The sequence below is a fragment of the Crocodylus siamensis genome, chromosome 12, assembly GCF_052110815.1.
Source record: "Crocodylus siamensis isolate JL-2025a chromosome 12, ASM5211081v1, whole genome shotgun sequence".
NCBI lineage: Eukaryota > Metazoa > Chordata > Crocodylia > Crocodylidae > Crocodylus > Crocodylus siamensis.
In genome coordinates this window covers 14,501,119-14,525,438 of record NC_143406.1, presented here as the reverse complement: position 1 = coordinate 14,525,438, position 24,320 = coordinate 14,501,119, and the positions used below count along the sequence as shown (strand labels likewise).

The 24,320-nt window shown below is 43.9% G+C and overlaps 1 protein-coding gene across 6 annotated transcripts in view; it reads right to left on the bottom strand.

The window, feature by feature from the left end:
- Positions 1–24,320, bottom strand: part of PRDM16 (PR/SET domain 16) — a 459,872-nt gene that overhangs the window by 24,150 nt on the left and 411,402 nt on the right. For 5 of the 6 annotated variants that reach the window (XM_090024494.1, XM_090024492.1, XM_090024495.1 and 2 more), the window contains 6 exons: positions 20,103–20,301; positions 15,886–16,033; positions 15,208–15,361; positions 9,445–10,855; positions 5,246–5,333; positions 843–1,012 (listed from right to left, as the gene is read on the bottom strand). In XM_090024494.1, coding sequence (XP_089880620.1) covers positions 843–1,012; positions 5,246–5,333; positions 9,445–10,855; positions 15,208–15,361; positions 15,886–16,033; positions 20,103–20,301 — 2,170 coding nt within the window. The remainder of the gene's footprint in view (positions 1–842; positions 1,013–5,245; positions 5,334–9,444; positions 10,856–15,207; positions 15,362–15,885; positions 16,034–20,102; positions 20,302–24,320) is intronic. The other variant, XM_090024489.1, reaches the window with a different exon arrangement.

The window sequence follows — 24,320 nt, the reverse complement described above, 5'->3', positions numbered from 1 at the left end:
TTAAATATAAACGTATACCAGGGTAGTCAGAAAAGGGGGAGGGGAAGTATTAAAGGAAAGGAATTACATTTTGACACCATAAAACTCTGCAGCTCATATTTCCACATGCAAAATATGAACCAGCATGGATTTCCCATGGTAAATAATGGAATCCATAGCTTTCTGAATACCCACTTCCAACCTGATCCAAAAACTACATTGCAAAGGTGGACACAATGGATGTACTACCAAAATGCATGTAACACCTTCGGCATTTGCTCCAAAATGTGATGCAACTGTTGTAAGGAAATTTGGCAACTGTGTATAAAAATACGGGCATGGAGCTACAGATCCTTATTACCCAGGCTGCAAGCTCTGGTTTTAGATTTTGCAGACACAAAGGATCCATAAATATGGGTGTAGATAAAGTAGCAAGTTGTGTGTTTTCTTTAAACAGCAATATTCTGCATAGCTGATTTTGCAGTAAGTTTGCATTAGAGAGCCCTAAGTTCAGCTCTGCCCTTCCAAACCTCTCCCCCTAGCCTCCACCCCCAAATTGCCTTGGAAAAAAATGGTTTGGCCAAAGAACAGCTAGACCCATTTGAGGAGGAAGAGAAGGAATTTTTTCCAAGCCAAACCAACTCTTTTAGAGTGAAGGGATCACCAGAATCCTCTTCTCATGCTGCTTCCCACCCCAATGGAGCCTGCTAACTCCTGTGAGTGAGAGTGCCCTGTAACGCACCCGTCCGACACGGTTTTAAGTCCTGTTCATGCTCTTTGTTGTTGCCTTATTGACTTGGAGCTGTGATTCCACTACCTTGCTTAGTTCTCCCAGCAGCACAAAGCCCTGCCCTGCCCTTTACCTGCAGGTATAGCGCTCCTTGCCCTTGCGCAGGATGGGATCTGACAGCGTGGGAGGTGGGGACCGGAAGTTGAAGGGGTGATGTGGGAGGGGCTGCAGAGAAGTGCCAGTGTCTGCCTTCATGGCTGCAAAACTCTCCAGTTTCTCTGTCATGGTTTCTATGGCTGACATCTGTTTGTACAAGTAGAAACACCGTGTTATGAGCAGCCACTGAAAGAAGAACACTTGAGGCACAAAACATGTCTATAAGCTGCACTGTGCATCTCAGGGGCTGTAGCTGACTGCTGCTCTTGTCCTCAGAAGCCAGCTCTACAGAGTCAGGGGCACTGAATCCAATCAATGAAGTTAGAAATGATTAACCCAGGCTCCTAGAAATAGTGTGAAAAAACAGCTTATATAGCAGAGTCTGACTGAGGTGACTGCATAAGGTTTTAGAAATGGTACTGGGCACGTGTCTACCTCAGGCTATTTGCATGTGCTTACTCTTCGTATTAACAGCAACTTCACCAAATACCCAGCTTCCCCTCTCCAAGGCCAAGGTGGGGAAACTAGATACAAGACCCAAGTCACACAGCAAACCTTGCCCTTGAACCCAAAGCCAACACAGTTCAGAATCAGGGTTCAACAGGTTTTATTTTTAATATAGACTCTACTCCCCTCACCTTGTGTCATGAGGGATGCAGAGGGAGAGAGGGAGGGCCAGACAGACAGGCCACACCAGTAGGAAGAGGGGAGGGAAGTTTTAAGCTGAACGCAACTTGCATGAAAAAAGGCAAGAGTTCCAGTGGGTTTGGAGGGTCTGGAAGCCGAAGTAAAGGAGTTACTGCTGACTGTGGTGACGGGTGAGAGGCTGAAGAAACAACAAAAGATGAGAAGTGGGCAGAGCTGAGGTTAAGCGCAGGATGAGTCAATCCATGGAGAGTTTGGAGAGCTAAGAGGTCAACCTTTTAATTAGATGACAAAAAAAGGCAAGGGAGCAAGTGAAGGTGACAGAAGGGTGGCTGTGATACCATTTCCTGAAGTGGAGGGGAACTCTAGGCAAAATATTCTGGGCTCCCTGTAGGTGGAAAAGTAAAGAATTGGGAAAGTATCTTGAAATATTACAGATGGGGGCATGGAGAGAGAGGAAGGCAGAATACAGGGGTCGAGGACTCAGAAAGCTACAACAAAGGGATACTCAGTTAACAGCCACTGTCTTGTGGAGAATATGTGTGAACAGGGGGACAGATGCCCCAAAGATGCCTGCATCATCTCTTGTATCTCTGCTACTCTGAGGCATGATTCCTCAGGCTGCAATCGCTCATGAGCAGGATTCAATGACCAAAGTAGAAGGGATAAACAGACCGGGGAAGCAGCAAAGGAATCCAGACAAATACTCATGCAGTAATGAAAGGAGATGTTGTGACACCCATTAGTGCAACTAATCCGAGGGAGACATGTAATTTGGAGGACTGAGCTGACTTTATCAGCATTCAGCTTCCCTGCTTAGAAGAAGCCTTTCTGAGATACCAGGCTGAAAACTTGAAGGAAGCAAACAAGCCAGTAATAAAGCTGTGATGACCTCACAAGGGAAAAGGGAGCACTAAAGGGAGTGGGAGCCTGCAAGCTAGAGAGTCAGAGAAAGCAGGGGAGACAGCGAGTGAGCGGAAGGTAGTAGGAAGCCATATATTAAAACTAGATGCTCTATTGTACAGGAAGGGCTGACCTTTTACACGTTTACACTTTATGACACAGGTCTCAGAGGGGCGGGCGGAAGCGAGCCAAGATATTGTTTAAATGTATCTCTATAAAAAAAAAAGTTGTCTCAATCACCCAAGAATAAATGGTGCAAAGTTGACAACCATTCATAAACCTCAACAAAAAGAGGAGTAGTAAAACCATTTCTTGTTAATAGACCTGGGGCCCTTGAGTTGGAGGTTCACAGCCCATGATAAATCGTAAGTAACACTTAGCGCCAGCCACTTGAAAAGGTTACTTGTTCATTTACAGCAAAAGCTCTGCCCTAGCTGCCAGTCATGTAACAAAACCATCATGTTAAAATGCTATCTGGATCTCTCAAAGCCATGTCACTCAGCCCTTTGCTGGAGTACCTGGAGATATCTTTTGTTGTGCTTTGCTCTTTAGGCACTTAGTCAGAGATGTTTGCTGGCATGATAGCTGTGGGCTCATTTGAAATTTCTAAACGCTGGCCATGGCCTCTCTAGTGGTAAAGGCACTTTGCTATTTAGGGAAAAAGTGACTCGTTATAATAAAAAGGAAGGAAGGAAGGAGAAAAGAAACTTAACAGGTGGGAAAAGGTTTGTCATTAAGCAATCATAAAGTTGTACCATTTATTTATGTTGTCTAGAGTTTCGTTTAAAATAGACAATGTAAGAATGATTCAACTCCTGAAAGAGAGGCTGCAGAGGAGCACTAGAAGAGAGATCAGCATTGCTTAAGATTTAGTTGGCTTTTAAGAGAAAAAAGGCCCTATGAACATCCAGTCATTATCACTGAGGCTGGATTCTGCCCGGTGCATCACCCAGGACTGTGTGTGGGGCGAGTGGGACTAGCCATGCCAGCAGGGACTGCAGAATCAGGGGAGTGAAATGCACAGATTTCTCAATTGTGCTTTTGGTCAAAGGAATGCTATGGCTGGACTGTAGATATGGGACTCTAAACTTTTGGGACGTACATTCAAGTCAGGAAGACTGTGGTAGAGATGCATGGCACCCATGAGTTGCATGGGATTTAGGCAAGGGCAGGGTGTGAGGGCGGCGGGGTGGATGAATTTCATGCAATGTGAGATGAAAGAGATGAAAGCATTCTGTCTTTCTGCTTCCACCTAGCATAGTCCCATGACCAGATCAGTGACATAACATGGGAACCACAGGATCATTCAGTTATTCTACTCTCTTTTAAGTGGCCTTTGTACAGTAACCCATTGTACTGTATTAAAAAATCAGTTATCAGGAAGCTGCAGGCTGAGTGATATGTAGGTTTGGGACCATTCTTGGTAGTAGGCTGTTAGAGATAACCAGGCCTCTTATATCTTTTTTTTTTCCATGGGAAGCAGGGGGGCCTGGATTTCAGGAACAATGTTAATAGCCTTCCACCCAATGCTTGCTCTTGTTGGGGCCTTGTTAATTCCTCACCATCTTGCTGGAGCCCTGCTTTGCCATGGCAGCTCCTCCCCGCTATCAGATCCTTTACAGGCAGATATCCCCACTATTCTAACTCACACAAACACAGGATGTTCCTGACCAGCCTGTCGCCATTATCCAGCCTGCTTGAAGGAAAAATCAGGGGAAGTTATTAACCAAACTCTGGGGCTGATGTGAAACAATGCGGGAACTAAGTTTAGCTGTGAAAGCTGCTGGGATTGAGCTTTCACAAACCTGTGGGTTATTTATCCAAGGTGGGAAACACTAGCAAACTAGAACAATGGGACTACAAAAGGGACTGCACGACTGACTGTGGAGCAAATTTGGAGAGAGGAGAGCCGGTGCTTGACACACAGAAAAGGACAGTGCACTGATGGCTGGGTTGCTAGCGTTATCTCCAACTGAATAATGGGGAGTCTTGGGGAGTAGAAGAATTGTCACATGTTACAGGTTTTAATTTTTCCTTATCCAATGAGTTTTTCATGAACTGAGCTGGATTTTCTCTGACGCTGTCAGTTGCTCTGGGTTTAGGTGTCAGGTACACCTTTTAAATACTCTGTGTTAAAGGTCCAATGTGACACCTCTGCAGAGAGTACAGCATGGGAACAACAGTCCACCTGGCTGACTTTCCTAGCCCCAGCCCAGTACACTGGCTGGGAACGGCTCCACTTCTCATCCCCTTTGTGGGGGGTCCTGTGCCTTACTGAGGCAAAGATGGCTCAGTGCCTGAGCCCCTTAGACAACCTAGCTCCCGTACAACAGTATAATCAATGTGGGAAAATGAGAGGTGCACAATCTTTTTCTGAGTCAGTAGCAGCACATCGATTCTAAAATGAAGTGGATCAGGAAGGCCTGATTCTCCGTGGTCCTGCACTTTGCAGAGCTCTTTACAGTGACATAATTGAGTGTAAAGGAGTTGCAACTGACTGATGCAACTGGTTACATGGGGATCTGTAGCCATAAAGAATTAGACCTGCATTTTAGCAGAAAGAGAGGTTGGATAGGATGTTTCTCCCTTGTATCCTGGCGGGACGCACTTTGCTACTGCTAAAGGAAGAATACAGAAATGATCCCATTGTGTTCAGATCTGGTGTGAAAACTTGGCTTTAAAAGTGAGCATTGGAAGGTGCTGGTGAGGCAGTGGGGGAGAAGGCTTAAACAGGCCACTGGTTTGGGGGAGGTAGGAAACAATGTGACTTAAAATATGGCCCTTCTCCATCTCTAACTTTTTGGCACATGGTTGCATTTCTACTGGTTTTACCTGGGGGTGAAAAAGCAGCGGGGAGGGTCGCAAGTACTTCTCCTTTAGGGCACCCACTGGGTCTGTCACCTTCCGCTTCTCCACCCTGCTGGACAACAAGACAGAGGGTTACATACCCTACAGGGCTGTGAATAGGAAAGGGCATAATAACCGCGTCACTGGCTGAGGAATTCTTAAATATACTTGAAGACAATGTTTCTGGACATTGATGGCTTTACATGGGAATTACAGACAGGGTTCCATAAATCAAATACAGGGAAAGCTATTGGCAAATGCATGAAGGCTGAGCTCAAATCTCAAATTTGGGGCAATATTTTACAAAACTGCTTTCCTGGTGGGGAAGAGAACACCTGGAACTGTCAGTATAGGCTTGTGTTGATGCCACATGGCAATTCCCCCCGGGATCTAAAGGATCCACAGTTACACAGTGTTCTGATCAGAAACGACACGTACTAAACATCATTATGAAAGAGGTAGAAGTGTGGAGTCTACAGTAGCCATTGGTTTCCAAGTGTTTGTTTTCATCTTCTATTCAGAACTGGGCCTGATTCTGCAGCTCTGATGAGTGCTAGCTGAAATCATTAGATGTTTTGCGTTCATTTTCCCTCCCACTGTGGAGGTTTGCTTTGCATTGGCTTTGTCTGATAAGTGCCTATGGCCAACATTTTTAAAATAGGGCCTAAAATTTCAGTTCCTAACACTAGAGATAGGGTCCTAAGGCCTGGGTTCCCTAAGTCACTTTGGAACACAAGCCCTATGAATTCACTTACATCCATCTAAAAAAATCCCAAACTTAAGCACCAAATATAGACGCAGGACCCTGTTGAATCAGGTGACTTGCAAGGAAACCATCAGGTGAACTCATCCAGTGAAGTGTGAATGGGAAAGTAAAATATTTCCTATAGGGAAAATTGTTATGGAAACTGACTCTAAAGAATGCTGTTGCATCTTTAAAACACTAGACCACATTGTATCTCTGTTGCTCAGTCAAAATGTAAAATGACAACAGTGATTTTAAAACCATTACTCCAGTGTCAAAATGAGCAAGATTTGGTTCTGCATTTCAGACTGTTGCTGTTTGGATTAAATTACCAAAGGGGTTTAATTCACAATGCTTTCAAAGTGCTATTTATATAATTTTTCTCGGCTAAAGGGAAACAAAATATCTGAAGCTTAGTCACTATTATTAAAATTATGACTGCTATTACTATTATTTTGGTGCCTTAGACATAATAGCTAGGAACTAGACTAATCCAATATGCAATGGCCGGTACAGTGAACTTCAGCTAACTATGACCCAGCTAACTCCAGCATCCATTCCTCTTCTTTGGGGGAAGTAACTTCTAGTGCTGGGCAAACGGTTTTCCATGGGACAACCCAACCCACAGCAAAGAAACTAAGAAAATATTTGCCTGAAGCCCTGAGCAAAGTGCACGGTTTTGCCACCCTCCAATACCAAAGACTGGAAATGCAGAGAAGAGCAGATTTGGCCATCAGAGGTAAATCCTGCAGTGACTAAAGGATTAATCTGATCTTTTCAACTCTATGCCTGAGAACGTTACCTTAACAAGGCAATGCACAGATTTCTGGCTGTCTGGCTGCATTAAATTATATCATCAAGAGAAAATGTCAAGGATTTAAGCTGCTTTTGGGAGAAAAATAAAGGAGCCAAATGATGTGTGATAAAGAGAAATTTAGAAACAAAATATTTCCATGTTTTTCAAGCTGGGATTTGGATGCTCCGCTGTTTAGCTCATTACATCAGCAGTTTGAGCTGCAAGCAACTCCACTGTGGACTTTCTATTTTAGCATCTTACTCAAACTACTTGCATCCCATGGAATGCAGCAGATGATGCCCTCACTTACATCCATCTTCTGGACCTGTACAGTTTTCCCGAGCCTGCTATTTTAATTGGCAAGTGTGTTTTCAGGCCTTGTTTTTTTAGCATTCCTTCTGAGAATGCCCGGTGGTAGAGGAATCCTGCACCAGGCCCAAGCATTTGCCTTTTCTACCCCACTAACTGATTTATTTCCCAACAGCTCTTGTACAAAAATAAACCATGTCCTGTTTACACCAGAGGCAGATGACTGCACTCGGGTGCCAGTCAGCATCTAGTTTGTGGAGCAGCCCTGTTTCCACCATGTAAGTAAGCAACACCATATCAGTGACGGCCAAGAGATTGGGGCTTTCTTAATAGCAAAGCAATGAGGGCTCAACTAATCCTCATCTTAGCTGTCAGCTCCTTGGCCTTGCTAGACACTGATACTCTTTTCCCACCTACAATAGTAGCGAAGCAGAGGCATGGCAGATGCTGTTTTCCTCATCTGTGTTTTTACTAAGGATTGCAGGCTGCCTTTGTGTTTGTCCCTCTGCATGCTCACATGAACTGCTTATGTGCCCATAAGGCTGCTAAGCTCTGAGTTTCCCATGGTCAAGATGACTATAACCCTGCCTCTGGCAGTGTAGGCAACAGCCTGCTGAGAGTCTGAACTAGAACTAGACCCAATGTCCCTCATTGTCTCTTCTCCAAGTTCAGGAAGACAGTCCTGCGCTGGCTTCTTCCCATCAGGCAAGAAACAAGGCAAAAGCAGGCTGTCAACCCTGTGAACCACACTTTGAAAACTGGAAGCTAAAAGCCAGGAAGTGAAATTCAGCAGGAACTGAGGGGGCCCCAAGTCTCATTCTGATTGCGTACATGTCCAGTTGATGCCTGGACCCTGACTTACAGTGGATGCCTTTAAAAAGGAACAGTTTTGTCAGTCAACAAGAACTGTGGTTACTATGGTATCTACTGCTTTAACAGCAGGGAAATAACAGGGAGCAGACGGGGGAATATGGAACCTGACTGAGGCCCATATTTTGTCAGATGCTTTTAGGGAGCTGATGTGCGGCTCTCCACTGTAACTCATGGCGCTTCACAAAAAATACTATGAGTTACGGTGACCCCCCCCCCAACCCAACAGACGTTCCCTGTTGGCTCCGGAGGAAGGGAGGGAGAATCGAGCTCCACTTCGGAGCCAGTCCAGGAGACACTGTATGTCTGCAGTTTTTCTCCCTTAGCTCCGCTCCTTGATCCATCCCCAGCTCTGGTGCTGTCTGCATGATGGGAGGAGGAGAAGGGAGGAGTTGGAGCTCTTCATGTGGTTTGCCCAGCTTGCGCTGGAGGGGAGATGGGGAGATTGGAGCCCCCCCCAACCTCAGTCCATGTAACGAGGGTTAATTCGTCACATGATTAGGCACTTTTTAAGTATTCTGCAGCCATGTACTTCTGTCAGGGCATGGCTGTAGAGTGTTTTCATGGAGCCGATCATATGACAAATGTCACCTCTGTCAGTGCCCTTACTTTTAGAAAAAGATGTTTAAAGTCTCTACATTAATAAAGATCCCAGGTTTCATCATGAATAGGAATCCACACTTCAGGAGTCTCAGGCCATAGTCTAGCCAGGTTTTTATCTTGCTGCAAGGCTGCCAATGAAATACCATAAACAAGGCTTTCCTCCAGATATTTCCACTTGGGCTGAAACTCAGAAACACTTGGAATCTGGCAAGGAGGACACCTTTTCAAGATTCACAGGTGAAAGAGTAAGATTAATGCAGTGCTTAAACAGTTATTTAGTACTAGAGATGCCTGGTTCATCAAGCACTGTGAAAGGATGAGTATAGATCAGGTAAATTGTGTAGAGATGAGGCAAAATCTATGAGGCAGACCCTCCCCTATAGGTGGGTTTACTGTGGTAAGGCTGCCCCATCAGGAAACGTCCTACCATGAGAGACACTCTGACATGGGACTGTGGCCTTTGGGGGGCTTTGGCTGTCAGTGAGCAAATGCCAGCCTGGGACAACCACCCATTTTGTCCTCTCCTGCATCCCTTCCCTTCTGGTTGCCCCTATTTCTATAAGCAGAATAAATAAAAATAAAAAAAAGAAAAGAAAGAAAAATGAAAACAGTGAACTGAGGGCATGGACAGGTGGATGCAAGCCCAGGGGGTGGTGCTATTGTTTTTCTATTATGCCAATAAAATCCTTTCCACTCAAGGGCCTTGAAGTGCTTTCACCAAGGAGGCCAAGTACAATCAAGGATTCTATTCTGGTCTTGCTCCCTAAGCCACTTCCAAATTTGCCTTCAACACCTAATGGCTAATGCCTTCCTTAAGGTTAGTGTGCAGGAGGAAATAATTAAGGCAGGGTATGTTAATACCTGTATATGGGGTCCATGAAAAAGGGCGATGGCTTAGCATAATGCAGGGATGGCTGCTGAGGGAGCTGAGACTGAGAAATCTTGGGTAGCACTTCACTACCCATTAGCTTCCTTTCCCCATATATGTGGTTTTTCCGGGGCTCCCTCCCTCCATTCTGGCTGGCACGGATGCGGTTGCCGATGCTTAGATCCAGTGGCTGTTCCTCCCCAGAAGATGGGGCTGGCAGGACCTTGGGTGGCGGCAAGATTGGCTTAATCTCTTTTGGTTTTGTGGTGAGATCGAAGGGCGATTCTGAGCTGCTGCCGCCCACTTTGTGAAGGTCCCTGGGTGACTTTGGTTCAGCCTTGACCAGCAAGTTGTGATTGAGGGTCCGCTCCGTGAAAGGATAGAGTGAATGGGGAAAATTGGGGAGGAACTGAAATGGGAACATGGAATGGTATGGGAGGGAACCCATCTTCTTCTCCTGCATTCCCATGAAGCCAGGCCCGAAGTACTTCTCTGCAATGGAGGCAATGGCTTTTATAGAGTCATTGGCTGCCCCTGTCGTAGGCAGCAGCTGCTCTTCGGGGGGAGGGAAGAACGAGTGCTGAGAATAGAAAAGGGGGATCTCACTCGCATTGCTGACAGAACTTGTGGACACAGAACTGCCGACAAAGTCTGGCTTGCTCTCAGTCTGTTTGCTTTTGTCCTTCACTTTTTCCCTGTCGCTCTCTGCGTCGCTGTCCAGGTCAGACCCAGTACCGGTTGTGGTCTCCAGATCTGTGCCTGTGGTGGTGTTGACATCCTCAAAGTCGCTGCCATCTGACATGTCACTGTTCCTGGCTTTCAGCTTGTCAAGGTAGGAATTTTCTAGGTTGCTTTCACATTTCTCCTCTCCTGAGACAGGCTGGCTGCTGTTGCTCACTGCAGAAATCAGAGGCAGGGCTGGGTTCCCCAAGGGGCTTGGAAGTTTTGCGTCTTGAGTGTGGTTCAGTGGACTCTTGAGCAGTGAGGTGGGAGGCAATAAGGGAGGCCGAGGGTACAGAGAGGGTGGAAAAATCCCTGGGAATCCTGGAGTGAGGGTGGGAAATGCTGGGGGAGCAGGTGAAAATGGAAGACCCGCTGGGTGCGGTCGGGATGGAAAGTAATCGTTAAATCCCAGGCTGGCATGGTTGAGGTTGGGTGAGGGTTTGGATTTGTCCATCATGGAGCTTGGAGTTAAAGGGAGACCAGGGGCAAAAATCCCCCCAGGGTTGTAATGGTTCTTGCCCTCGCAGAAGCGCCGGTGCTTGTTGAGAGAGGAGGTAGTGCTGAACATCTGCCCACAGTCCTTGCATTTGATCTGAGTGCGACAGTCTGCATGCATCCGTTTGTGGCGGCACAGGTTGGAGAACTGTGTGTAGGATTTGTGACAGACCTCACCTAAAGCATCAACAGAAACCAAAAACAAAAACAATATGAAATTACTATGCAATAGCTTCGCCTACCCAGCTCTCCACATGCTTCCTTGGCAGTTTTCTCCATCCTGCCCTCCCTCTGACCTCCAAGTTCCTCTTTTCCCCACACAGTTAAAACAGACGTGGGTTTGTGGTTCTGGCACTGGATGGGGAGCTCTAGTGACTTGGCTTCAGTTCCCTGGTTCTGCCACAGACTCCCTAAATCTCTTTAGGCCAATTGCCTCCTATCTCTGCCCTTCGCTTCCTTACTTTCAAAATAGGATAGTTGCTTTGTGAGCTCTTAGGGGCAAGTTCTAGCTCTGACTATGTTTGGACAGCACCCAACACCCACCACGGAGCCCTGCTCTTCCCTGGGATGAGCAGGGGCTACCTTACGGCAAAATAATAAAGAGCAAATCAGTGAAAAAGCCCTGATGGCAGCAAATCTCTCCACACGCAGCTGTCCCCCTGCAAATTTCCAGAAATCTGATGTAACATGCTCTTCCAGCTCAGAGATTTTTCTATTTTTTTAAAATTTTAAATAAAGATCATCATGCACTTTAATCATACTATCTATTTATATTAGCTAGCATGCTTTCCTTGTAGTCTGGCATGGCAGGAAGTATTCAAGGCTGAAGGGAGAAGAACTTTGCCTCATTTACTCAAATCCACCATTTTTTTAATGCCATTAATAGTAAGTAACCGCTCCATAGGGATGTTCTAAAAATATTCTTTAAACCCAGGGCTCAACTTCAGCTAGGAATGAGGTGAGATCTCGTGTTTGTTAAATTAATAAGGACTCCCTAGCACTGCTAGAGTTAATGCTCAGTCAGCCTTTCCCTTAATGACTTCTAATGCCAGGATTTCAGCATGTCACTTGCTATAACCTTTCCCACAGGACTCAGCAGGTAGGGAAGGGCCAGGCAAGGCGGTTCTGAGGAAATTAGAATCAAACCAAAACCAAACCTTGTCAGATGTCAAAAAAGTTTAATCCCCTACCTCTCCTTTTTCTTTTTATCATCAAACATCTCTCTGAAGCCCGGGGGTAATTTTTCATACTTCCTCTCAAGGGTGTTATAAATAGGGAAACTGAGGCCCATCAAGGTTAGGAGAACTGACTGAAATTTTACAGCGTGGTTGTGGCTAAGCAAGGAACCCTGACACTTGGTCCCATGGCAAAACAACAGACAACACTTTCTTTTTCCTTTCTGGGCGACATTGGTACCCAAATGTTAAACATTTGCTGCCATGTGTTCTCTCTCAGGTTTTCATCAGTGTGAGTATCAGAAGATGCCAAAGGGGGCAGTTCATAAAGTATTCCTGCCTAAGCAGTCCTGGAAATCACAAGCAGCAGCCTGGTGAGTTGAAATTTCCAGTAATGCTCAGTAATATTTAGCAACGTGGGCATTTCTAGTACAGGTGAACACCTGAAAATTCAGAAGAATCTTATGCTCGCACAAAGAGAGACTCTCTCTCATGTATTGCTGTTTCTGGAATTGGACCTTTCTGAGAATGTCCCAAGAACTGTCTGTCTTTCCTCACGCTGTTACAGCATTTCTGCTTCTGGCCCTGGGCACGGCTGAGACCTGCATCTGCAGCACAGACCTGATGGAAAACATGGTCGCCAAATGGTCTTAAAGATCAAAAGAGAGTTCAAGGTCAGCTGATAACTATTTTGTCCAAATTTGCTCCATCCATCTGTAATTCATATCTGAAGCTTTGCTTGTTCTTTTGAGCTATATACACATGCTTTCAAGCTTCCTGGTGTTTTTTTGCTTTGCTTTATTTTCATCTATTTCCTTGTTGGTTTGGTTTTTTTCCTCTTATTTTACAAAGGCAAAAAAGGAAATGAATCTCAAACTGTTTTAAATAGAGAGAAGGGTTTGCTGGAAACTCCAGCCTCTATTTATATGGGAGTTTGAAGAGATGGATCTGCCATGGTCTGCAAAACACAGAAATCACAGGAACCAGCCCTATGTCCCAGCAGCTGCTGCTGTACCGCTGTATTTCCTACTGACCAGGAAAGAGGGGTTGCAAAAGGGCAATCTCAAAACAGGGAGGTACTTGCCCTTCTTTGAGCGCTGTTATAGCTCAGCCATGGTAAGGATAGAGCACCTAGACTTAGCTCTCAAATTCAGGGCTTTGGACTTTAGGTTAGACGTTTGACTCTAGTTCTCTAGCACGAGTAGGGCACAACAGACTGCAAGGGAGCAACAGTATCAGTAGGGCTGTGAGAGTGTATGTGGGTATTCAGTAGAGTATGTAGATGGGCCTGTGTGAGCACAAGTGTTTCCATGTGTGTGAATTTATAAGTCCCTCTCAAATTACTAATAATTTTTGGAGAAATGTCACATTTTTGGATTTATTTAAAAGATGTTTGTATATTTTTCTTTCCAGCAGAAAATTACCCCTTTCTAATTTTAACTATGTCTCCTTTAGCAAGTGCCAAAAGATGTTATACTGTGGTTTGGAAGATACAGATGAGGTTATTATAAACAGTTAATCTACTTTAGCAAATTGTATCAGAACAGAATGTAATTTTGTCAACATGTGTTGGCTGAACATTGGGTTTGTGGGATAAGCACCACTTTTCTTATGGTGAGTATGTATAACGCAAATGAATAAGCAATATATAATCATCTCATGCAACAAAAACTTACGGAAAGTTGAAGGGTAATATTAAAAGCGACTTTTTCCAAAGGAAAAAAAATAGTTTATATAAAATACACACACACACACACACACACATACACACACACTTCTCTATCCCCTAAAGACTTCTTGGATCATCTTGATATTTATGTAATAAAGACATCACTGTTCTGCTAAAGATACTGGAGATTATTTCATTATTGTAAACCACGGCTTAAAAACAAACCAGCGAACAAACAAAACCCAAGACTTGTTGAAAAGCAGCGACTTGGGAACTCCATGTAGACTCTCGCCTGTCACTGTTCTGCATTCTATGATTATACAAACATTAAAGCCAATTTGCTTCATTATCTCAAGTACAATACTGCAACCATTCCCATTAAAGAGAAAGAAAGCATTCCCTGGGACTGTGGTCCTATGTTTCCCTAAGCAAAGCCAGCAGGTCCCACAGACCCCATAAACTTTTTGTATGTTTTATCCCACTGTTAACAGATTCCATATCGACTCCACCCCGACACTTGTGAACCGGGCAGAGTCACTCTCAAATTCTTTTCAACTCTGATTTGGACTGCAGAGAAGACTTAAGCTCCATAATTAGATGGGGGAGACAGCATGAAGCCGATGTGAAACAGTGTCTTGTTTTGGGGCTAACAAAAAATTGGGACTCCAATTCTCTCCCTCTCTCAGGTGCCAGGCATAAGTGTGAGGGGTAAGGATCACACCAAAGCAGTGGGTGTGTTTTCCATTTCCCCACTGACACTGATTATCTCAGAGCACATCAAAACTGAGGCTCACACCCTATACTGTACTTGTATTCTGTTCCCATGTTGGTAGGGACAGGGAAGCAGAGGTGGGCTCGGCAGGTTGCCTCATGAAACACCATCACTAGAAGTTGAATATATATCTGGCACTGTGCTTTAAACATAAGAGCATCCCTTTGGTAAGGTGCCAAGCAGCAGCCTGTAAGGCTCCTCTTTGCATGTTGTTGGCAAAGTGCAAATGTATCTTTCTGCAGCTACCAAGGTGCAAAAGACACTATATAGATGGGATAAAAGCCCAGTCCTGATAGTGACTCTTAGGCCTTCCTAAGGTAAATGTCACATCTGGAAATGAAAAGCACAAACAATATGGCTAATGTGCCATTTAAATGCCTGTAGAGTATTGTCTAGACTAAAGCCTTTGTAAACAGAAGAAAAATCGGCTTTTCTTGTTAAAAAAAAAAAAAAATCAAACCAACCCTTCCTTTGAGTCTCTGCCACTTTCCCAAATTCTTCATAAAGGTTGAATGATTTGAGGCACCTCAGAAACACATTTCTCTCAGATTGTGTCAGCTATTTATTTATGTCACCAACAGGCACAGTGAAAAATAATAAAAAACACAAAACAAAAAAAAAAACCCAAAAAGAAGAGAGAAAGAAAAGATATGAGAAAATGGCATCGCTGGGACTGCTGAGAGACTCAGCTTTTAACTTGTCAAGGAAGTCAAAAACTGCCACGAATGTTTACTGAAAAAACAGGGAGCATGCAAAAAAAGAGAAAAAAGGGGGGAAAAAATTGCTGCGGAATTTCATCTTGTGCTCTGACCTATAAAATTACAGCGGCTGCTCACAGAGGGACAGCCAGTGCTGGGGGGCCCCTCAGGATATGTGCAATTATAGTGAAAGCTGGGGCTCTGTGATGCCCGTGACAACTTACATATGAAAGGTTTGACAGTACTGTGAATGTGCTTGTGTTGTTTGAGGCCAGATGAAGTGGCAAAGGTTTTGCCGCAGTCCGGGCAGGCGTGAGCTCGTGCGCCAACATGCTGGGAACGGATGTGCCGCTGGAGATTGCTGGGGTCAGTAAACACCTGAAAGAGAAAATGCCTTTAGGGGAGAGGAACAAAGGTGTGTGTGGCTGAGAGCAAGGGTGGGAGAAGGTGGGGGGGAGGGAAGGCTGGCTATTTTTGTTATTTAGCATCATTGTTCTCGGCAGAGCCCACCGGGAGTGCAACTGTGCAGGGCTTTCACTTCACCCTGCACACAGACACGGAGGCGAGGTAGCACTGACACCCCTCCCGGCAGGCTGCAGGCATGCTCGCTGACATCGGTGGCATATCCCCTTTGATCCGTATGCTTTCCTTCTGAATAGCAGGATCTATCCAGTGCTTGGGGAAAGGCCAGTAGAAAGGTGCTTTTTGGGCCTCCTGACTTCCCCACTCAGGCTCAGCGATCGAAGGCTGTCTGCTCCCCTTCCCTTCTGCCTCCTAAGCCTAAATGATGGCTTACCGCCATTAAACCCTGAAATGGTGCTGATCGCTATAGTGTGTGCTGAATTGCACTTCCAGCTCACCTTCCCCAGGTGATGCTGTTCCCCCGCAATGTATTGCCGTACCTTCACACAATTTTCACATTCAAAGCGTTTGCCACTGTCATGTGACATCTGGTGACGAATCAGGTTTGATTTCCAGTTGAAAGCCTTTGGACACTGGTCACACTTGTACTCCCTCTCCTCCGTGTGGATTACCATGTGCTGCTCCAAGCTGAGAAAGAAAAGACATGCTTACCTCACAGGGTAAGGAAAGGCAGGCAACTCAGACAGCTAGAAAATGGCGCTTAACAGGGCAGGCTTCAACTGGTTTTAATTTACAGACAAGGCTGAACCAAGCACTTTCTTTCAGTGGATTTACAGTTACAATAATCATGTCCGTTAGGGTCACAGTACCAGCGAGGTTTGAGATAGAGAGTGGTGATTAAAGATGATGACAGAGAAAGAGGCCGAGAACCACCGGGGTTTTTTTTTCTTCAATACTAACTAGTCAACATGGTGCTTGTCACATAACATGACTTCAAAAACCTTTTAAAATGAAATGAGCGACAAATTAACAATGAAGGGTGCAACTATATGGAAATTTGAGTCTTTTTTTTTTTTACATCTTTTTTTTTTGGGGCATTTCATTTCACATTTGAGAATGGGCCTCTCCAAAATTTGCTGTGTTTCATGAATTTTCTTACTGCAAAACTGGCTCCCCTTACAGCAAAAAAAGAAGTCAAAACTGACCCAAGCCTGCAGGTTTCAAAAGGGAAAAACTAGCACTTTGTGACAAAGATTCCTGCCGAATCCCCGCAGGGAAAGACAAGATATTAGCTGTGTTACTGCTGAAGTGATCAGGTTGCCGTTTTCATGGGCACAAAGCCCACAACTTCCCAGAACACAGTAACTTCACATTTGAAAGAAATATGATAAGGTGCAAACACATTTCACTTTTAAATGTCAGACATCTTTTACTACTTAACTCGGCGATTTCAACTTCTGCCAACTGGCAGCTTCTCTCAAGCCAGGAGGACGATGGCAACCAAAGTGGCTGCTGGAGCAGTGCCATAGCCGAGATGGCTTTTCAGACAATGCTATAGGTTGCTGCGTTTCCTCTACGCCAAAGTGCTGTCTCTGCCTTTTGAACTTCAGTGTGTGTGCTAGCACATGCCAGTTCTGCTGGCCACTAACCCAGATGCACTTGTATAGAGGAGCTACTGGGAGAGGTAGGTACTGGTAGGGAAAGGAGAAAATTCCTGGGCTGAAGATGAGCATAAGGGGCTTTGCCCTGTTAGCAATCCAGGTACACAAGGAGCTTGAAACAATGTACCTCAAGTAGCCTGATCCTGAGAAAGGAAGAAAATCTGCAATCCTGCTGCAGTTCAGTGAGAATTGTAAATATTTAACCTTATTGATAAAGTCCATAGGATCATTAAAAACTTGTGAAGTTTAACAGAAACTGAAATCTTTTGCGTAAATGTTATTAAGTCATCCCTTTACAATTTTAACACAGGGGTATATTTCCTAAAGGACAGTTTAAAAAAACATAAGAAAGCTAAACCTTACAGTTCAATTTAATCCAACTCCCTTAAACACAAGTGGACTTTTCCATAGCCTGACTGCACAGGACAAGGCGCTAAGGCTGAGGATTTTGAAGGGCCAAGGACAGTTAGGCAGTAGGCACCCTAGGACTGAGGATCTCCTTCACTTAGACTCTTGAAATTCCCAGCCCATATGTTCATTGACCTGAACTCAAATATTTATGAAGCTAAGGGATTTTGCTGGTTTACAAATTATGGCAATTGTGCATGCTGAGATTTTGGCACCCTTTGAGTACTTGGACAGATATTCTTCTGCTCCAAAGCCAAGTCATTTATTGTTAACCAGAGGAGTTTAAGATCCCACTAGTCTCTGGATGATCCTCTTCTTTCAAAGTTATAATGGTTAATCCTTGTGAAGCGGACAGTAATAAATTGGCTGGCTGTTAATTATGAAGAATAATCATCCATTTTGATAAAAGAAACTCTGTTCGTAATGCCATTAATATAGATTTTTTTTTCTGGCAGTTAATTGTGATTTATGGGTTTATACAGCACAAATGCAGGTGACTTATTATAATGTTTACAGGAAAATAACCTACTGGGATTAGCACAAACATTTTTTTATTTAGTCATCTGCTAAGTGCTGAGTTTCAGTTCCCTGGTGATATTCTTGATTTGAGCTGAACTAACTTTCAAGAAATTATGAGACCATCTAGATATGTTGACTGGATTTATTTGCTGTCTTAAGAGGGCTTCTCAGTTCATAAAGTGGAATAGCCAGATTTATAGGGGGACGAAACAAGAATTGGTAATTTCCTCTGAAAGTTCCACTAAATTTAATGTATGCACAGACTAGGGCGCAGCGTGTTCTCTGCCTCCGCATAATGCCAGCCAAGGGCTGACTTTTTTTGTTTTGCTTTTGCAACAAGATATATGGATGGCTTAGTCTATAGTAAAATTCACAGAGACCTGAGACATTGTTAGACTTCCAGGAATACCCTAGGCATTCAGGCCTCAACTTTCAGAAGTGACTACTGGCTTTGGATAGCTCAATGCTGTGCATAAAAAAGGCTGAGATCATTCTGAGAATCTGGCTTTTTCATTATGTCTTCAAGTCAAACCCAAATACAGAAGAGGCCCAAGTCACTGGTCCTATTTGAAAAGCATGGCTCATGATTATTTGGTTATTAAGGTAACCCTTCAGTCGGATAGCTCAGTGGGCATATGCCCACTTTTTTCTTAATTATGAGTTTTAAGAAGGAACAGTTAGTTTATAGCAAAGACTCTGAGGAACCTTTCCTAGTAGGAAGGTGGTGCTGAGAACAAGGCACTAGACAGGGGTTCAGGAGATCAGCTTTCTGTTCCTGTCTTTGCTCAGAGCATCTCTGTTTGAGCTTCTTCGGCAAGAGACCAACCCCTTACTCACCTTAGTGAGCAATTACTAGCAGAAGTAAGGGTATGACAGTCTTTATGCCTTGTTCCTATTCTGTACAACAGAAATACTACTTGCATACAATGGAAATAAAGGGATTCAGGAAGCGTTCATGCACTGCCAAGAGGGAAATATGTTAGTACTCAGGGAGGGAGATTGTAGAGGGACAGTATAAACAAAGAAGGAAGATGGAGACTGAAAATAAATTACTCCTGTTATCACTGAAAAGGCAGGAAGATTTTTCAGATAGAATTCCACTTCCTGGAGAATTTTTTTTAAATCACATGGATGTGTTATTTTCCCAGCAGAGTTGGAGAAAATCAAAGAAACAGCAAACTTATAGAGAGTGAAAAGAATAATTCAAGTTAGAAAACAAAAGGTGAGGAAGAATCAGGGAGAAGTGCCTGAAAATATAGATACCATCAAACTGCTAGATGACGTTACCCATCCTAGCCTTGTAAAACTCCCGCAAGGTGCTCAGTATTCAGATATATTTTAGGGAAGATACATTAGTGGATTGTCTTGGACAAATTTATATTCTTAATTTCAGATTCTCTTGTGTATTCCATGGGAATGTAAGAACGCTTTTCCTATTTCCTATCTACTCATCTGCAACAAAATGTTATAATTACATTCAGCATGATTACTACTGGCCAGCACTCAGTGGTCAACTTTACCAAAATCTTGTAGTTTGAACCATTGGCCTTAAGCCTGTAGTTCTGCTATGCTTGTTTAAAGTGTTGACAGTTCAAACAATGTTATCATGAGGCCTGCAGTATTTGGTGGTTTTTTTAATACAGCAATGTTCCCACTTTCCTCTCTATCCAATGGTATAGGATCAGGCCCTGATTGCAATCTTTTCTTTAAAAAACTGATCTTTTAGGTTAGGTTGGCACTGTAATGTTACTGGCCCTGGCCACATGTCTCATTGTTGACCTGGAAAGGGTAAGCCGGAATTGCATCACCGTGTGTTCAAGCCTTGGCCATTCTGCTAACAATTAGGGCAAATTGTGATGGAGGATTTCCTGCAGTGGTGTGAAAACAGTTATGGTAACATGGCAGTGGATGGTTGAAATGCACTGAGATCATAACCTCATGTGACAAACAGTTATTGACTGGGAGTGATTTTCTAAAAACTTACTGGCCTGAGCCACATTCAACATGGCAACTGCAGTTGAAAAGTCCCATATCCCAGTCCCAAGCTCGAGCCATTCAGTTCCCACTTGACGAATACATTTTGAACAGTTAGATTTCATATTAAGATAATTTGTTTTAAGCTTTCAGTGTATAGCTAGCAAGGCAAGTGCCTGCTGTGCGTGTGATACCTGTATTTATTGGGGAACATTCTCTCACAGTCTTTGCACTCATAGACCTGCCCATCGCTGAGGCCTTCCTGTTTTATCTCCTCATTCAGGGTCTCATACAGAGAGCTGACAGAGTTGCAGGCATATTTCTTGTGCCGCCTCAGGTCCAGCTTTGACTGGAAGAGTTCATCACAGTCTTCGCAGCGAAATGTGTGCTCCTCTGAAAGAGATGGACAAAGCAGTTCAGCTTTGGGGTTAGCAAGTTCACGTAACGCCAGGTCGTTCGATCCGCTAGTTCTCTGGCTCACAAAATGCAAGTCAATGAAGATCACTGCAAAAGTATGTTTACAAGCCACGGGTATAAAATCCTTCTCTTCAAAGTAAGCTGGTGCAGGTAACATCAACTGCGACTGGCTGAACACGAACCATTCGCATCAGCTCGGGCAATGTGGAGAGACCGCAGCCTTGAAGCAGCCAAACTCTGGAAGGAGCTTGAACTCTACTGTCCACTTTTGCTCCTGAGCCTTGTTAAGGCTTTGAGCTGAGACCAGCAGGATTTACACAGTATTGGAGATTCTGCGGGGGCAGGGGGATTGTCTGTTTGCTTGCTTGTCTATCTGTCTGTCAACGTGTTTTTAAATGGCTGTTTCTTCCTGTGAAGCTGTCAAGAAAAAAACAAAACAAAACAAAATACCACCTTCCCCCAGCTGCACAAGCCAGAATGATTATTGCCTCCCCAAAAGCCTGTAAAAGATAATCACGTATTTACGCTAGGAAGAGCCCAACCCTGGAGAACTGCACTTTCCAAGGCCTTCCCTCCTCCCCTCTCCCCAGTGTTTGCTATGCAGCAGCCAGAGGGCTTCACAAAGTAGGGGGAGTTCGAAGACAGAGCACTGTGCAGCAAAGAAAAAGAGGCCAAATTCTTTGTTGGAAAAAAAAAAAGATCTAATGCATATAATAAATTATTGTAGTCAAGGTCAAACAAATTAAAAAGAGGGCAGCTATTATTAAGTTTACAAGGCAGCATCCTGACCATAGTGCCAAGTCAAACAATCAGCTCAGAGCTGTAAATTTTCCAGGAGAATGACTTCTGTGAGGGAGTTGGGACAGTCCAGGGTTTCTCCACCCAGCAGTCTACTTGAAACAGAAGCTTTTCATGTAGTTGCTTTCTGCTGTGTTCCCTCTTCTCCTCACCCCCCACGTTTCTGAACACGCTTTTCTGCAATTAGGGCTGGGTGCAGACATTCAAAAGGCCTGAGGTGGACTTGATTAAAGTTATGTGGTTTTCTGTAAGCAACCTTTTGTTGGGGTGGGGTGAGGAAGGGCGCCAATCTTAGACTGGGTTCTGCCATTTTTAAACCAGTCTACACGTGCCGAATTTTTGTTCCGTTACAGGTATAGACTAATTTCCAATCATGTAAAATGTTGCATCGGTAGCAGGCCTAAAGTCCCTTTCTCACACTCTGAAAACACTGCTGCAAGTGTAAAGCCTGCAGTGAAATTCATTACGTTAGGAGACAGAAGGAAAATATTATTTTTAAGGGATGTTTGCTCAGAGTTAATTTAATGAACAGCATCACGGGTAGTCTGTGGTACAAGAAAGGAGATGATAGGTTAAAAGACAGAAGGCATTTCAATCCTTTGTCTGCCTATAGGGAACTGGTGTTTCTAGGATGCATAAAACATTTTAAGAGATTTTCTCGCTAAAAAGTGCTGCAGATGATTATTGGCACCAGCTTTTGCACAAAATATCACAACTGCCTAAATCTTTGTTTTATGAAGTGTGTTTAGTATAAATCAGAAGTAGCTCCTCCGGAGTCAAGGCAGTATACTTGCCTTAAGCAGAGAGTTAGAAAAGATGACCTCCTCCTGGGGTCCCTTCCACCCCTACTTCTCTAGGATTCGAGAAGCCCAGCCAGTATCTTCTCCACTGATCTTGTATAGCTTCCTTGTCTGGGACCCACAAGCTAAATCTCTTCCTCCCTTTCAATATAGCCCAATGCCATATGAACTAGACTGTAGAACATTATCTGTATTCATTGCACTTGCATTTAAAGTAATATCAATACTGTTAATACAGTGGTCCTGTGAGGGCAGGGCAATGATATTACTCGCATTTTAGAAAAGAGAGAAATAAAACAGGGAAATATAAAATTATTTGCTGAAAGTGAGAAAAGAAGAGAAGAAAGGATAACGGGAGGGTGAGGGGAGAAACAAGGACACGGTTTTCCAAAAATTAAAGTTCTTCTCAGAATTTTTTGATCATATTTGGATTTGAGCTGAAAAAATGCAAGGGGAAATAGTGACAATTTCCCAATTTTGCCCCCATTTTCAGTTGGTTTAGACACATAACAGAATCTGGGAGGCACAGAAGAGTCGAAGGCCCCTTTCCTTCCAGGGGTCTGGACTGAGCCCCTTTTAAAAGTTTTTATGGAAATGAAATGGTTTATTAGAGCTTGTGAGAGCTGTGCCAATTTGTAACTGATTTGTATCATGGTTCTGGGAAGGGAAAGCTGAAAATGGAGAACCAAGAAGCTCCCTACATTTACTTGGTGGTTGACAAAACTGCATTAGCTGTGGTACTTGTTTTTGCCCTGTCATCCAGCAATTGCTTCTTATTAAAAAAGAAAGTTGCAAACGGTTATGTTATGATGTCACATTTTCACATTTCATGTGACCTCACAGCAGGATGGGAAATAAGATGCTAGCTGGCCAAACTTAAGTCTTCAACAAAGAACATTTCTGGATTAAAATTGTACCTCTTTTGAGATAGAGCTGAGTTAGGCAGGAGGAGTAGCATTACCTTTTCCAAAGCATGGGAGCTGAGGGAACACTAAAACACCCACTAAAACCCTAATAGGACTTGTCTGCACTCCTGGCATTGCACTCATCTTGGTACCATCTATAACAGGGCTTGATGGGCCACCTATCAGAAATTCATTAAAGCTAGATCTGTAGAGCAAAGTGCCAGCAGTGCTTGCAGTATTTATGGTGCCTCCATTTTTGCTCCAGCTTTGGGTATCACAGAATCACAGATGAGCTGGAACCAGTTGGCTCATTTACTTCACTGATCTGCATGATAACTGGGTGGAATGGTTTTGAACTGCTCTGGTAAGGAGATCATCTCTCAGTAAAACGTGCTGCTCATCTACCGTTTCTCTCCTTTATTTTTCTTCTAAGAAGACTTAATGATGTCTGAACCTCTCCCAACCTCTCCCAGCTCCTCAGGTTTGAGAATCCCAAGATTGATCTCCTAAGAAATTTCCAGTGCATCCTAATTGCATGCAGGACAAAAATCTGCCCAGCGCAGCTACACTGTAATACTTCGGCTTTCACCCCAAAATAGAAAACTTGGAGGGGGGAGGACATTTTTTGCCTCAGAGAACATTTAACAAAGAACTTCCTCAAACTTCAGAAATTCTTCCTGTTCCTGTACAAGACTTACGGGATGGCTTGGGTTCGGTCTTATTTTACCTTGAGCCAGTTTCTAGCCGTGGAGATAGGCTGATTAAACAGGAACCCGGGGGTTCCTGTTCTCAAAAGCAAATGTTATCTCACAGAGTTAACTGCAGATTGGAAACACATAGGCTCACCTACTGTGTTACAACACATGACACAGTGCCTGCCTAGGGTCTGATTTTGCCCTCACCTGCCTCATCCTGCACCTTGAGAAGAACCACGGAGGTCACAAGTTGTGCACAAGAAATCTGATCCCTAAAAGGGATCATATCCCCAACCGGTTAAAATCCATTGAGACCACCTGAAAATTGGAGTGAAGAAGGATTCTGCTAAGTAACTCTGGAAGAAGTCAAACTGTGTGGGCATGTCTACACAAGACGCTGACTTCACAGTAGCCAAAAAATACTTCTCAGTAGCATGTCACAGCATGGACAGTGCTAATACGCTACTGCACAGTTTTATTAGGCTACTAAGCCATGGGATCACCTAAAAGTTGTTTGCCAGCACTACTGTGCAGTAGCTCCAGTCACTGAGTACTAATACAAGTACTAAATAAACGTGCAATAATGAATGTGCGGTAATATCTCGTGTAGATGCATCCTGTGCGTCTTTATTACCCCACTCAGTTTAAACACCTCTAGCTTGGGCGTTTCCTTTCTGTCTTTTTTAGGCAAATATTTTTAAGATAAAGCTTATCTTGCTTCAGTTGTATTAAAAAATCGACTTGTTCTGTGCAGTCTCATGTACCATTGGCAGTGATGGTCTTCTTCTACTATTAAG